Source organism: Mustela lutreola, chromosome 2 (assembly GCF_030435805.1).
Source record: "Mustela lutreola isolate mMusLut2 chromosome 2, mMusLut2.pri, whole genome shotgun sequence".
In the NCBI taxonomy this organism is placed as follows: Eukaryota; Metazoa; Chordata; class Mammalia; order Carnivora; family Mustelidae; genus Mustela; species Mustela lutreola.
This window is the reverse complement of record NC_081291.1, coordinates 107,662,809-107,679,320: the sequence shown is the minus strand read 5'-3', so window position 1 is coordinate 107,679,320 and position 16,512 is coordinate 107,662,809. Positions and strand designations below refer to the sequence as shown.

General features: G+C 44.8%; 1 protein-coding gene across 4 annotated transcripts in view; it reads left to right on the top strand.

The window, feature by feature from the left end:
- BDH1 (3-hydroxybutyrate dehydrogenase 1) overlaps positions 1-16,512 on the top strand; it is a 42,456-nt gene that overhangs the window by 11,811 nt on the left and 14,133 nt on the right. For all 4 annotated transcript variants that reach the window (XM_059163089.1, XM_059163088.1, XM_059163090.1 and 1 more), the window contains exons 2-4: positions 2,691-2,817; positions 10,319-10,391; positions 11,047-11,157. In XM_059163089.1, coding sequence (XP_059019072.1) covers positions 2,735-2,817; positions 10,319-10,391; positions 11,047-11,157 — 267 coding nt within the window. In that variant the 5' untranslated portion in view covers positions 2,691-2,734. The remainder of the gene's footprint in view (positions 1-2,690; positions 2,818-10,318; positions 10,392-11,046; positions 11,158-16,512) is intronic.

The window sequence follows — 16,512 nt, the reverse complement described above, 5'->3', positions numbered from 1 at the left end:
ATTCCAGATTGGCATGTAAGCATCTTGATTTCATGACAGTATCTTATAAGTTTGGTCCCTGGCAGTCAAGTCCTCTGTGCCAAGTTCCCCTGGGGCAGCTGCCTGGGTTCAAGGCCCAGGAGACTGTCCCCGTCGCACCTCTCCCAAAGGTGCTCTGCCTTCTTGCCACACGCACCTCTTCCAGCCACCTCTGTTTCCAAACCAAAAGGCAAGTGAGGGCTTTTCAAGTTTGAGAATTTCATATTTACAGAGAAGAAAGCCCAGCACCAGGCATTAAGATGGCAAACATCCCCGAAGCCTACATGGGAATCCCACGGGCTGTAGCACTGTGTTTGCCATGGGGAAAGCAACATGTTTTAGAAACTTAAAAAGGAAGAAGAGATCTAAAATCCTACCATTCTGTGTGTCAGAGACAACGTCACCAAGAATGCATTATTCAAAGGGCCAAGTTTTCTTGTATTATAAGCTATTTTTACTTGAGCACTTTCCCATAGTGCTGACTTGAGGGAAAATAAAATTGAAAGCAGCCCTCTGTGTGGAGATAATACCGAAGTCGTCTCTGCCACAGGCACTGAGCAGAAGGGATGAAGGGCTTTAATTATAGACCGCTGGATTTGGAGTGCCCCAGTGGCAGTGAGCTCAGACTCCAGTCCTGAGGGGAGAGGCTGAGGTGCCTGAGCTAGGCCCACTCAGCCGCAGGGGCGGAGGAGGGGCACACTGTGGAGCCTCTGTGCCCCATGGCCTTGTGCCTTCTCTGAAGGGCCGGTTTGGGCTCTGTGTTGCTATTGCCTGCCGAGTGCTGGCTGTGGTAACTCCAGTTTTGGCCGCAGGCCACCTTTCTACACACCGCTCATCCCCACTCTCACTGAACGCCTCCTTTATGTTAGGCTTCTTCCGGGCATGAGGGATGTGGACAAGGCTCCTGTCCCCTCCGAGCTTACGATCCAGAAGGGGAGGATAAAGTAAAGAAACATGGTGGTTTGGGATTGAAGAATGATCTTACAGAGAGCAGGCTGTGTGTGCTGCCTGGGGGATCTGGGACAGCCCCTCTGAAGTCCGAAGAGTCAGAAGGACTCAGCTACCTAGAGTGAGGAAGGAGCAAAGCCTGGGGCCCTGAGGCAGGAAAGAGCTTGGCACACATACCAGAAGCTTTCAGAAGGTCAGCGTGGCCCAGGGTAGCGTGGTACCCGAGGAGGTTGGGAAGGGAGGCAGAGGCCTGTGCCCAGCAGGCATGGAGAAGAGGCTTTTAGGCAAAGAAGTCACATAAGTTGACTGATTATACACACACACACACACGCATACACATAAATATATGATATGATATTATAAATATATATATATATATATATATATTTAAGATTTTATTTACCTGAGAGAGAGGCAGAGAGCATGAGTAGGGGAAGCGAGATGCAGACTCCCCGCGGAGCAGGGATCCTGTTGGGAGGCTCAATCCGAGGACCCTGGGATCATGACCTGAGCTGACGTTTAACCGACCAAGCCACCCAGGCCCCCACTTGATGGATCTATAAAGATCTTTCTGAGTACAGTGCTGAGAATACCGTGGTGAGGAGGGACAGGAGTGGAAGGAGTGCCGCGTAGTGCAGGAGGGATCACACAGGCCAAGTGATCCCTATTTGTTTCCCTTTCTTAAGGATTGAACAGATCAGACAACTCCACCTGCTGCCCACAGTGAACTGTGCGGTGGCTGGCTAGATAGATAACAAATTGTTTCTCTACCAAGTGGCCCTGTTTGCTGGTCATCAGTCGGGTTCAGGTGGCAGCACAAGGGCCCGGAGGAGCTGCCTCCCAGGCACAGCCCCGTTCCCAATAACAATGGTGGAATAAACCACAGGCAGATGTGCAAAGGAGAGGCTAGGATGGTCCACCAGGAAAAGACCAGCAGCTCCTCTGGCTGTGGTTGCCTTGCTCAGCTTCCTCCTGGCTTCCACTCCCCACCCCCTTCACCCCTTCACTCCTACCCCCCTACCCCCGCCCTCCAGCCAGGAGGGCCACTAAGGCACACAGCAGTCAACAGTTAATTGTGCACAGCTAGTCCTGGTGCTGAGTAGCCTGAAGGTAACTTAAGGTGACACCCTTGTTGCAATTCAGTTGATGTGACTTAAGAAGAGGGTGGTGGAGGGGTGTGAGACTCAGTGTGTGTGTGTGTTTTAATTAAGGTTGACGAAGTGTGTCTCACCGTCTAGCTCCAGGCTCCAGGCTCCAGAGCTACTGCTGAGTTGAAGTCAGAGCCAGACCCTGTGTGTGGTGGGCTGGGGGAGAAAGGGGCTGGGTGGAGCCCAATGATTTGTGCGGGGCTGGAAGAGCTGCAGGCTGATGCCCGGGGTCACCCCAGACTGATGATCTGCTAATTATGGGGAACACATGAGAATAGGGCTCCATGAGGCTCCATGACCCATAGGGTGGGTCCTCAAGTGTCCCCTGTGGTTGCTACTTCACTTGGGTGTCAGATCAACAGTCTGGTCCCACCTTCTCACGTTATAGGTAGGTGACAGCCCGCCCACGGTTGCCCAAGGAGGTGGTGGCACAGCCAGAACTAGAACGCATTTCCTGACTCTTTCCATCACAGGAAGTAGCAGCTTTGTGAGGGATGTGCGGGAGGACCCTGCCTCAGCCCCGAAGGGTACGCCCATGGAGACAAGGCAATGCTGAGGGTGCATTTTGTGTTTCAGAACCGACCAGAAGGAGATCCACCATTCTACCTCTCGTGGCCACCATGCTGTCCACCCGCCTCTTCAGACCCCTGTCACAGCTGCCGGGGAGAACCCTGAGTTGCTATGACAGAGAAAATGGAACAAGGTAAGAAGCGAAAGGCTGGAGGTGCCCTTGAGGGTCACAGTTTGTGAGCAATACAGTTTGTCACACATGGATCTGCAGGAGGCAAGAAGGCCTGTCTCTCAAAAGATGTCTGTCAGTTCCTGCTGTCACCAGCAGAGGAAACAAAGGTGTCCTCAGAAGACAAAGACCTTCACAGGGCACAGAAGAGCTTTCATCCCTGCTTTGTGTTTTTCAGCTTTTTCTTTTGAAATAATTGCCGTTATGTGAAAGTTGCAGAAGGAGTACAGAGAGTTCTTGTATCTCCTTCACCTCACTTCCCCATATGTTGACCTCTCGCAAACTGTAGCGCAACCATATAAACCAGGAAGTGACCGCTACAGTAATACCGGTGAACTAATCTGCTAATGCAGATTTCACCAAGTGGCCTACTAATGGACCTTTACTGGTCCCGGGTACAAACCAGGCTCCCACAGTACCTTTAGTAGTCATGGGTCCTCAGACTCTTCCTACTGGGGATGATTCTTTAGTCTTGGTTGTTCATGACCTTGCCACTTTGGAAGAAAGTTAGGGTTTGTGTGGTGTTTCTTTGTATGTACATTCACATGTGTGTTTGGAAGGATCCCCCTTAAGTGAGGTGATGCCCCACTTGGAACATTGCATCAGGAGGCATAGAGTTTTTTTTAAGATTTTATTTATTTGACAGAGAGAGAGAGAGTACACGCAACGGGAGTGGCAGGCAGAGGGAGAGGGAGAAGCAGACTCCCCGATGAACAAGGAGCCTGATGCAGGACTTGATCCCAGGATCATGACCTGAGCCAAAAGCGGATGCTTAACCGACTGAGCCACCCAGGTCCCCCAGAAGGCATAGAATGTTGATGTGTTTCAATCCTTTGATCACTTGGATAATTGCTGTATTTAAATCTTATACATGAAACCAGTTAATTAAAATGTCCCAAGGTTTCCCAGAATGGTTTGAGTGATTTAGAGAAAGCATTAAGTACAAATTAAACAAGTAGCTCTTCTTTGAGAACTTCTGGAATTGCTTTTTCCAAGGGGATTCAGAGTGCTTTATTACCCCATTTTCTTCTTTTGCAGCCAGGGCAAGGAAAAAACAATATGCTTTCTATTCTTTTATATTTGAGAAGAGTGAAATTAAGGGTCAGGTGAAATGTAGTCTCAGCAGCTAGAAAATCAATGGATATTTTCTCTGCCAACAAATAAGTCTGTCTGGAAGAACATGCATTTAGGCTTTTAGGACCATTTGCTTAAAAGCATTTCCATGGGCTGCAGAGGCTTGGTTGGAAACAGGTTTCAACTAGCAGAGGACATCATAGAAGAGGAGAATGAAACAGCCTTTCCCACAAGGGCCGCATCCCCTGGAAGGGGGAATGGAGCCCAGCTCTCTTGAAGGACTCTGACCTGACAGCCTGCCCTACTTACTGGCTCTGCACAGCCCTCGGATTTTGTGTTTCTGGCTTCGGTAGAAGGCTCTGGTGCTGGCCCCGGAGAGGTGAATTACTGATCATTTCCCACCTCCGGGATCCTGGTTACACAAACCAGCTGGGCCAGTGCTCAGCTCCGCCTGCTTGGGCCTGACATGCAATACTTCAGGAGAGCCTGATCTGGGCAGAATGGAGAGGGGCTCCTTTATCCCTTCCAGCCTTGGCTCCTGTAGATTCCCTTAGCCGCCATATCCCTTCTGATTCGTGGTTGACTAGACTGTATTGTTTTTGCATATGCTGCCGCGTGAGGCCATATTTCTCCCAGGCTGCACTCTATCACTGACATTTGTCCCTCCTAGACCCCATCATCTTGTTATCATCAGCCTGTCCAATTACTTAATCATGACTCCTTGCTACAGAAAGCTGGGTTATTGTGGCTGATTCATGATGGAAGAGATACAGATTGGTAAGATGGAGAAGAAGCCAGAATTGATGCCCTGGCCAGCATGGGGTGGTGTCTCGGCAAGTGGCCCGGCAAGTTCCTGGATGCTCTGGGGACCAGGAGGTTCTTCCACAGACCCTTGGGGGAAGTGCTGGGTTGTACCTCCTCTGCCCCATCTGATTGCACTTGTAGGTTAGGACAGCAGTCGGCGAGGTCTTCTCTGAATGTGGCTGCTGCCTCTTTGGGGTTCCACCCCACAGAAAACTGTCCTGAGCTGAACTTGTACACACCTGCAAGACGAGCATGGCGGCTGGAGTAAGGGGTGGGTTGACCTGCAGCTTGCTGCCACCTCTTCCTGCTGAATCAGAGTGTTAATGGGAGGGACCTGGGAGTGTGCATTTTAACATGGTTCCCAGATGCCTGTCAACTGAAGTTTGCGAATGGAGGTAGCGAGGCCTTCCCAGGCCCAGGGACCCTCCAGACTGAGAAGCAATCCCAAGCTGGGCATCCTGCCGCGTCTGCAATGGCTATGGGGTAAAGGGTGGGAGGCCAAGCCGTCCCCAGCAGGATACTCTGGTGTTGTGGAAGCTTCCCCATGCTAACACTGGCTCCCTTCACTCACCTTGTCAGGGTTCTGCCTCTTAGTGGTAGGTGTGGAGGGGTGGAGCGTTGTGCTCTCTGGAGAGGAGGAAATCTCCACTGACAGCTGGGTTTGATCTGTAGAGCTTACTGTAAGACACCCAAAGAGAGTCAAGTTTGGGCCCGAAAAATATTTGAGAATGGGCAGGTAGATTAGAAAAAATCTGGCAGCAAGTCAGTTTGAAATAAACTCTTTCTCTTGCTGTGACCTTTCTGTTACTTTTTATAGTGTCAAGTAGCACAAAGGGAACTTGCAGGGAAAGAACACATAAAATCTGGTCCAGGAGAGACACATTCTTTTTTTTTTTTTTTTTTTTAAAGATTTTATTTATTTATTTGACAGAGAGAGATCACAAGTAAGCAGAGAGGCAGGCAGAGAGAGGAGGAAGCAGGCTCCTGGCTGAGCAGAGAGCCCGATGCGGGGCTCGATCCCAGGACCCTGGGATCCTGACCTGAGCCGAAGGCAGAGGCATTAACCCACTGAGCCACCCAGGCGCCTGAGACACATTCTTTTTGCAGATTAACCCCTGGGGTCTTGGGGAAAACAGTGATTCTCTTTGAATAAAGTCATTTAACTACCTTTGGGTGTACTCACACTTAAGACGGCCATGCTCCAGGACTTAAAATCCGAAGAGACTCTGCTGTGGCAATTCAAAAGGACAGGAGTTTACTTTGGCTGACTTTCCTAGTGGGCCCTCGTTTCTGTCTAGTGAACACATTGTTCTTAAAAATGTTGGATAACACATTTAAAAAAAAGTATTTTTGTAGGGGCAGAGAGAGTGGGAGAACCAGACTCCCCTGCTAAGCAGGGAACCTGACACGGGGCTCAATCTCAGGACACTGAAATCAAGACCTGAGCTGAAGGCAGCTGCTTAACTGACTGAGCCACCCAGACACCCCGGGATAATACATTTTTATGAATATTTTAAAAGCTTTTTGTTTTGAATAGGTAATATATTCACATAGTACAAAATAGTACATAGTAAAAAGCAAATTTATCTCCTACCTCCTCTCCCCTGTTAACCAGCTGCTCAGGTGACCCTGCCACCTCCATTTACTGTTTCTGGTTTAGTATTCATTTAAAAATTAACTGTACTTTGGAGCACCTGGGCGGCTCACTTGGTTAAGCGTCTGCCTTGGGCTCAGGTCATGATCTCAGGTCCTGGGATTAAGCCCCATGTCAGGCTTCCTGCTCAGCTGGGTGTCTGTTTCTCCCTCTCTCTCTGCCCCTTCTCCCTCTCTTGCTCTCTCTCTCCTCTCAAATAAATAAATAAAATTTATAAAAATAGCTTAAAAAAAACGAACAGTACTTATCCTTCTGGAAAGATGGAGTAGATATATTTTTCTCTGTTCCTCCCATTGGATAAAACTAAAGCCCCCAGTTTATATAAAAAGGCATAACAAGACTCTAGAAGATGGGGAGAAGAAGATGGATCAGCTAGGGACTTCGGGGCCCAAGAAACAACACAGTGATGAGCCCTTTAGGTTTTCTTTGCCCTTCACCTGGAGCTGAAGTGGCTGGCAGCACAGAAATGACAGCTTAGGACAAAAAGCCCCAGTAGGAGCCTGCTCTCTCAGAAAACTGGAGACAGTAATTGCTCTACTCCCCCCAAACACCACAGGAAGTGCTGTGGCTCCACCCCTCCCTGCACCTGCAAAAGCTGTACTGAGCCTCCACTTCCAGTTCACCCCAGCTGTAGTGGGGTACCCCAGTCCCTTCAGTAGAGGTAGTATCCGAGAACGCCAAGGAGGGGCCAGGCCTTTTGTTCCTACCCAGCGGTAATCAGGCACCCTGCCTGCTTGGGTGGGAGTCCGGGAGAGTCAGGACTTCACCAGTCTCCCAGCAGTAATGAGACCCCACACTCCATGCATGTGGGGAGCAGTAGTGAGACCCTCCAGCCCCTCCCAGCCAGGCAGTAGGAGTGGAGACCTCGTAGGGAACTCCATCCCTACCCAGCACTACCACTTCCCAGTTTACTTTATGAAAGTAGTTCTACCCTGATTCCCTAGCCAGACAAAGACTGCACAAAAAAAGAGACCCGCGCACTAATATTCCTCATGAATAGAGATGCGAAAATCTTAAAATATTAGCAAATAGAATTCAGCACTACATAAAAATAGAAACTGTAAAAAATGGGTTTGTTCCAGGAATTGAAATAACACACAAAAACAATGTATTTTTATAGCCTGGCAATGAACTTGAGGATGTCAAAATTTAAAACAATACCATTTAAAATGCTCAAAAAAATGAGATACAGTGGTATAAATACAGTAAGCATGCACAGGATTGGTATTGCAGAAAACTGTACCATGCTGATGAAAGAAATCAATGGTCTAAATAAATGGAGACCCATACTAAGTTCAGGGATTGAAGAACTTGAAAAAGTAAAAATATCAGTTTCACCCAAATTGATATATGAGTTTAGCACAATCTCTATCAAAATTACAGTCAGATTTTTGTGGATAAGGACAAGATTGTTTGAAAATTTATAGGACTAAACAAGGGAAATAAAATAGCAAAAACAGTTTTGAAAAACTGTTTTTCTTTTGAAAAAGAAAAATAAGATGGGAGCAGATAGCTCAATGAAATCTAAGAGAGAATCCAGAAACAGACCCGCACAAATATCTCCAACTGATGTTTGACAAAGGCACAAAAGCAATTCAAGGCAGAAAAGTGTACATTTCCAAAACAAAACAAAACAAAAACGTTCTGGAGCAGTTGGACATTTGTAAGCAAAAAAAATAAACTTTGACCCATGTCTTACATTGTATACAAACTCAAAATGGATCATGGACCTAAAATGTCAAACATAAAACTATCAAACTTTTAGAAAAGAAATCAAGAGAAAATCTTGGGTTCTGGGATAAGCAAAGAATTCTAAAACTTGACAACAAAAGTGTGACCTGTAAAAGGAAACATTGCTATATCAGACTTCATCCAAATGAAACACGTTCCTTCTGCAAAAGACCCTGTGAAGAGGAAGAAAAGACAGCTTGCCCAATAGGAGAAAATATTTGCATCCTGCATATGTAACAGAGGACTAGCCTCTAAAACCTTTAAAGAACTCTCAGAGCTCAGTAGTGAAAGAACAATACAATACAATTAGAATATGGACCAAAGAGGGGCACCTGTTTGGCTCAGACAGTAGAGCCATATCTTGATCTCAGGGTTTTAAGATCAAGCCCCACACTGGAGATTATTTGAAGATAAAATATTTTCTTTTCTTCTCTTTTCTTTATTTTTTAAAAGAAGAATATGGACAAAAGACACGAAGAGACATTTTACTAAAGAGGATACACAGATGGCAAATAAGCACAGGCAAAGATGTTCAATGTCGGGGCGCCTGGGTGGCTCAGTGGGTTAAGCCTCCGCCTTCGGCTCAGGTCATGATCTTAGGGTCCTGGGATAGAACCCTGCATTGGGCTCTCTGCTCAGTGGAGAGCCTGCTTCCCCACTCCCATGTTCCCCGCCCCTGCTTACTTGTGATTTCTGTCAAATAAATAAATAAAATCTTAAAAAAAAAAAAAGAAAAGATGTTCAATGTCATTAGCCATCTGAGAAATGCACATTGAAACCACCATAATCAACATGACTAAAATAAAAAAAATAGTGACACCACCAAATGCTGGTGAAGATATAGAGAAAGTAGATCACTCATCCCTTGGGGCTGGGAATGTAGAATGCTCGCTGCTCTGGAAAGCAGTTTGACAGTTTCTTAAAATCTAACTATGCATTTGCTGTATGACCCAGCAATGGTTCCCCTAGGTACTTACTTAAGAGAGCAGACTTGTACAAGAACTTACACAGGAATGTTCATAGCTGCTCTATTTGTAATAACCCTAAACCGGAAACAGCATGGATGCCCTTGAATAGTTGAATGGTTGGGGTGCCTGAGTTGGTAGAGTTTGCGACTCAATCTCAGAGTTGAGCACGAGCCCCACATTGGGCATGGAGCCTACCAAAAACAAAAATGAGCCAACAAAGATAATTGATAGTTAAAAAAACTGTAGTATACCCATACCATCGAAAACAATTTAGCAATAAGAAGACAAATTATTGATACGTGCAACAATCTGGTTGAATCTCCAGAAAATTATTGAGTGAAAAGGCAATCCCAAAATGTTATATACTGTGTGACTCCATTTATATAACATTGTTGAAAGGACAAAATGATAGAGATGGACAGCAGATTAGTGATTAAGGAGGACGTGGAGTGGACAGGAATGGGTGTGGCTCTAAAAGGGTAACGGGATCCTTGTGGTGACAGAAATGTGCTGTATTTTCACTGCATCTGTTCCAATATCCTGATTGTGATATGGTGCTATAAGTTTGCAAAATGTTACCACTGGGGGAAATTGGGTAATAAGTTACTTGGCGTCTTTCTGTGTTATTTCTTAACTGCATTTGAATCTATAATTATTTCAAAACAAAAGTTTAGTTGAAAAAAACTAACAGGGGATGCCTGGGTGGCTCAGTGTGTTAAAGTCTCTGCCTTCGGCTAAGGTCATGATCTCAGGGTCCTGGGATCGAGCCCTGCACTGGGCTCCCTGGTCAGCAGGGGACCAGCTTTCCCCCTCCCTCTGCCCTTCCCCCCACTCATGTTTTCTCTGTCTTTCTCCAATGAATAAAATCTTAAAAAAAAAAAAAAAAAAAGGAAAGAAAATAAAAAAAAACTATCGGGAAGCAGCATAAAACCGAGGTGAAGACATTGAATTTGCAGAAGGCTCTGGTAACAAAGCTGTATTGCCAGAGGGTGATTGCTACACAGTGGCAAAAATGGCCACTGCACCTGCTGGCTGACTTTGTTGCAGCCTAGCAAGCCTGGCAGACAGAGTTAGGACCATCTTCCCCAGTAGTACCAGCAGATTGTCCTCAGTGGCTTGGGGTGGGGAGCCATGGGGGCCGCACTGGTGGCTGAGGGTCCTCTGAGTTGTTTGTCCCGAGAGTGAGGTGCAGGTAGGAGCACAGCCTTTGCTCACGGCTCCTCTTCTCCCGCAGGCGCTCGCTGCTGTTTTACTCCGCCTCTCTGGTCCCTAGCAGCCGTCGTGCTTATTCCGATGAGGTGAAGCCGGTGAGTGGCAGCCCCGCTATGGTGGTCACAACCCTTCCCTAGGGGCCCCCAGCCCTGGGCCACTCAGAGCGGGACTTCAGTGCCGCTGGGATGCTTGGAACCACTTTCTCACTCTCTTAACCGCCCCACCCCCACCACAGGTGAAGTTAGGGGTTAAGAGTTCAGATTTGGGATTCTCTCTCTTCCAGCTTTACCACAGGCTGACTACTTTGGGCATTTAGAAAATACGTCTCCTCACTTGTAACCTGGTGTAATAATGCTACTTACTGTGTAGAGTTACTGTGGGGTTTTAAATAAGAAAAATGTGTGCGGAGTGCCTTGCACAGAGTAAGAAATTATAAATACTGTGGTGATGGGGGGTCGTGATGCTGGGGGTTGTAGATGAGGAAACTGAGGTCCAGAAGGGGGCCATGACTTCCCCAGGTAGTGTTGTCAGTTGGTGGCAGAATTTGGGTTAGAACCTCGTCTCCCGATTTGGAGTGCCAAGCATTCTCTGCTCTATTATGGTGCTTCTCTAAGAGCCAAGGGCAGGTGGGCAGGGCTGGGACTGGCCCACTCAGGAAGCACTAATTGTCACTGCCCAGAGGAGGTTTGCTTGGTCACTATGCTTTTGGGATCCTGGGTTCCTAATGTGGGGTCTGATCTTCCGAAATAGGTTGGCAGCAAAGCCGTCCTGGTCACAGGCTGTGACTCGGGATTTGGGTTCTCCTTGGCCAAGCATCTGCATTCAAAAGGCTTCCTTGTGTTTGCTGGCTGCTTGATGAAGGTAAGACAAGGGTCATTTTTGTCACCATCGTCCTTTACATAGTTACTATTTTGTAGGGTTTTAAAAATTGCAGTAAAATACACGAAACATAAAATTTACCTTAACTTTTTTGTTTTTTTGTTTTTTTTTTTGAGAGAAAGAGAGTGGGATGGGGAGGGGTAGAGGGGGAGGGAGAGAGTGAGAATCTTTTTTTTTTTTTTTAAAGATTTTATTTATTTATTTGACAGACAAAGATCACAAGTAGGCAGAGAGACAGGCAGAGAGAGAGGAGGAAGCAGGCTCCCTGCTGAGCAGAGAGCCTGATGCGGGACTCGATTCCGGGACCCTGGGATCATGACCTGAGCCAAAGGCAGAGGCTTTAACCCACTGAGCCACCCAGGCGCCCCAAGAGTGAGAATCTTAAGTAGGCTCCACACCTGGTATAGAACCCAATGGTGGGCTTGATCTCATGACCCCGAGATCGTGACCTGAGCCAGAATCACGAGTTGGACACTTAACCGACTGAGCCACCCAGGTGCCCCTACGTCTTAACCATTTTTAAGTGTATTGTTCGGTGGTATTAAATAGATTCACATTGTTGTACAACCATTACTCCCATCCATCCCCATAACGTTTTCATCTTGTAAAACTGAGACTGTACCCAATAATAATAACTGTCCATTTTCCCTTCTGTCTACCCCCTGGCAACCACCACTACAATTTCTGTTTTTATGAATTTATCTAAGTACCTCATATAAGTAGAATTTTATAGTATTTGTCTTTTTTGTGACTGGTTTATTTCACTTGGCATAATGTCCTCGAAGTTTATCCCTATTGTAGCATATTACAGAATATGTTTCCTTTTTAAGGCTGACTAATAGTCCATTACATGTCTATATCACATTGTGCTTATCCATTCATCTGTCATTGGACACTGGGGTTGCTTCCAACTTTTAGCTATTGTGAAAAAGGATGCTACAAACATGGATGTATGAGTATCTCTTTAAGACCCTGCTTTCAATTCTTCTTGGTATACACCCAGAACTAGAGTTGTTAGATCTCATGGTAATTCTGTTTTTAACTGAGAAAATGCCATATTGTTTTCCACAATGGCTGCACCATTTTACGTTCTCACCGACAGTGTACAAGGATTCCAGTTTTTCCACATCCTTACCAAAACTTGTGTGGTTTTTTTTTTTTTTTTTTGTAGCTATTTTAAGGCTGAGGTTAGTATCTCATTGTAGTTTTGATTTGCATTTCCCTAATGATTAGTGATGTTGAGCATCTTTTCATGTGCTTATTGGTCATTCATATATCTTCTTTGGAGAAATGTCTATTCAATTTCTTTGCCCAGTTTTAAACTGGATTGTTTGTTTGTTGTTATTATTGTTGAGTTTTAGGACTTATATATTCTGGATATAAATTCCTTATCAGATATATGATTTGTACATATCATCTCCCATTCTATGGGTTGTTTTTTTATTCGATGGGTAGTGTGTCTTGATGTACAAAATTTAAAAATTTTTATGAGGTCTGATCTGCCAATTTCTTCTTTTGTTACCTGTGCCTTTGATGTCATGTCCAAAAAATCATTGCTAAATGCAAAGTTGTGACGCTTTTGTTCTGTTTCTTCTAAGCACTTTATTTTGGGGGGTCTTATATTTAGGCCCTTGATCCATTTCAAATTAATTTTTGTATGTGGTATGAGGTAAGGGTCCAGCTTCTTTCTTTTGCATGTGGACACCCAGTTTTCCCAGCACCATTTGTTGGAAATACTGTCCTTTCCCCCTCATTGAATAGTCTTGGCACTCCTGTCAAAAATCATTTGACCATCTCTGTCACTTCTTCTATTCCATTGTTCCATACGTCTGTCTTTACGCCAGTTTTAGACTGTTTTGATTACTGTAGCTTTGTGATAAGTTTTGAAATCCGTAAGTCTGTATCATCCAGGTTTGTTCTTCTTTTTCAAGATTGTTTTGGCTCTTTAGGATCCCTTGAGATTTCCTGTGAATTTTAGGACATGTTTTTTTTGCAAAAGACACCCTTCAGATTTAGACAGGTGTGGGATTAAAATCTGTAGATTGCTTTTAGTAGTAGGTACACTTTAAGAATATTAAGTCTTCTGATCCATGAATGGGGGATGTGTTTCTATTTATTTCTGCCTTCCTTTACTTCTTTCAGAAATGTTTCATAGATTTCATTGTACAAATCTTTTACCTCCTTGGTTAGGTTAATTCCCAAGTATTTTATCCTTTCTGATGCTACCATAAGTGGGATTATTTTTGTGATTTCCTTTTCAGGTTGTGTGTTGCTTGTGTACAGAAATGCAGCTGCTTCTATGTGTTGACTTGATATCCTGCTACTTCGCTGAATTCATTTATTAGTTCCAATAAATTCTCTGGGGGAATCTTTAGCGTTTTCTACATATAAAGTCATGTCATCTGAAAACATAATTTTCCTTCTTCCTTTCCAATTTGGATGCCTTTCATCTCTTCAACAGACTCCAGAGTTCCAAAATAGTGCACCTGTCTAGGTGGGGAAAGCGATTCCTGGTGCTTCCTACTTTCCTGTCTTCCCAGAATCCCACTTCAAGCTGATTATTTAATACCAGGACTACCCAGGACTTGGGCTGGGGTTGGTAGTTGTGTTTTCATTGCTTTCTTAACGATTGGTTCATCTGTCTCTGTAGACAGCCCATACCTTTTCTCTTCACTTCTGACTCACTTGTTCTTCATAGCTTTGTTCATTCATTCATTTACTTGTCCATTTGGCAAGTGTTCCTGATGTGTCTGCCCCTTTGATAGGTGCTGTGGAAGATGATACCCTGGTCCCTGCATTTAGGAAGCTCCATGTCCAGTGGTGAAGGACAGCCATGCACAGACTTACCTGGAAGAGTTAGAGTGAAGAGGGTTCTCAGAGTTGTGTGGAGTGTTTAACGAGAGTGCGTAGAAGGAAGGGGTTGATCCTGGTCTGGCAGAAGAGGGGACATCCATTCTGGACCATGGAGAATAAGTAATGCTGTCCCAGGTAGCGACTGAGGATCCTTTGCAATTCATCAAGTGGAATTTAGGGTGTCGGAAGGGAAGCCCTGGGCCGTGAGGCTCCAAAAGGGAGAGGGAACGGTTCTTCCAATTTGGAGAATTGTGCAACGTCACCATAGTCCATCACTTGGAAATTTCTCTCCTGACTGTCTGCACTTGAAGCCCCACACCAACCTCTGGTCCTAGGTAGCACGGATTCCTGTCTCTTTAGATTGGCCTTTTCTGGACTATTCCTGCATGGAATTGTACAATGCATAGACTCTTGTGGCAGGCTTTTTTCACTCAGCATAATGTTTTTGAGATTCTTCATGTTGTAGAAAGTATCAGTAGTTCCTTCCTTTTTATTAGTAGATAGTATTCTATTGGACGGATATACTACATTTAAAAAACTAATTCACTAGTTGATGGATATTTGGATGAAATGTTTGGTGTTTTGGCCATTATGAATTATGCAGCTATGAATATTCACATACATGTCTCTGTGTAGATATGTTTTTACCTAATTCCTTTTAACAGAATTTAGAAACCAATATCAGTGCTCTTTGTCCCTCTCTGTGGACAGAGGTAGACGATGTATAGATAATCACAAGGCATATACATGCACACATGATATTTATTTATATTTATCTCCTTCGTGAATTTCCTATAAATACCGCATGCACACACACACACACACACACACACACACGCTCACACACAAACATGTAATTCATGAGGTTATATTGACCTTCTAGTCCTCTTCAACACAACAGCATTCTTCCTTGCTTCCCTTATTCCGTATTTGTTTCTTCCTTTTTCTGCCACTAGAACCTTGATTCCCAGCTACATCAATATATTTACTCATTTGGTCAGTCCTATAATATACACACAATTGTTTCAGAATTGCTATGTTGATACCATCACAAACACAAAACTCCTAAGTTGTGTCAGCTTGGTTCCTCCAAGAAGCAGATACCAAAATAGGATAGAATGTGCAAGAGATTCATTCAGGAAGAGCCTGTGATGGCTACAGGGGAATAGGGCAGGAAAAGGCAGGAAAATCCTGTGGATTTTCAGTGTTATTCTAGGGCGCCGGACTGGCTTATAGGGACTGTGTAATTTCACATTCCCACCAGTAATGTATGATAGTATCTGTTTCTACACGATTTCCCCAATAGTGTACTTGAAGCTTTTGGTTTTTGCCAGTCTGATAGGTGAGAAATATACCCCAGTACAGTTTTAATTTGCATTTCTTCTGTTGTGAGTGCATGTCCAGGTCTTTAAAGGCATGAATGACCCAGAAGCTGCCATATAGCAAGCTGTGGTCTCCCGCTGTTGGCCAGAACTTAGTCACATGGTCTTACCTGGCTGTGCTAGGGAAGCTGGGAAATGTAGTTCGTATTTTGAGAAATGTACCTTGCTTGAAGTCAGGGGGTTCCACCGCTATAGAAGAAGGGAAGAATGGGACTTTTGGGACATTTTGCTGTCTCTGCTCTGTAGATGAGATATTTTCTTTATATTGAAGGCAGTAAGAATCCAGAGAAGCAATTATTTTTAAACCAGGTTTAATATCTATAAAAACAATACCCATACAATGTAAAAGTTTCAATAATATAAACAAAAATAATAAAGTCTTTTGCACTGCCACGGTTTGAACATATATTCAGATCAGAGAGGGTTTATTTGTCCTTTTAATTTTTCCTTCTTTTGAATTATGAAAGTAGTATGTATTTATAATAGATTCAAACCTGACAGAAGTGGATGATGGAAACAAGTGGAGTCTTTTTACGGCAGTCTCTTGCTGCAAAGTAACTAAAATGTATGTGTGCACATTATTTGTGACCTTTGCTATTATACTCCAAGCCACAATCAATCGTCCTACACATATCTTTGCTTGCTTTCATTAGTAATTCTTAGAAAAATTTTCTAGATGTGAAAATACTGGGTAGAAAGGTGTGCAGATTTTTGGTTTCATTCAAGTCTGTCAAACTGCTGCTCCCAAAAGCCACACCAATGCCTGCTCCCTCTGACATGCATGCAAAAACCTGTTTCAGGACGGATTTGGGGGTGATGGGTGGGGCGTCCTGGAGTTGGGTTCTCCGCATAATGTGGACCTGCTTCAGCATGCCCTCGCAGGTGCTGAGATGCCACAGAACGTTTTGTACCTCTGAAGTTCTTTCTCCATGTTTCTAGCACCTGTGTCATCATGCTGGCTTGTCCAGTGGAGCAGGGTCTGTATCTCAACTCCACAGTCCAGGGCAGAGGCTGCTGAGTGCTGTCGAGTGAGAGAGAGAGAGTCAGGGCCTTGGATTCTAGTCGCCTATCAGCCACTAGCCCAGGGACTAGGCAGACGCTT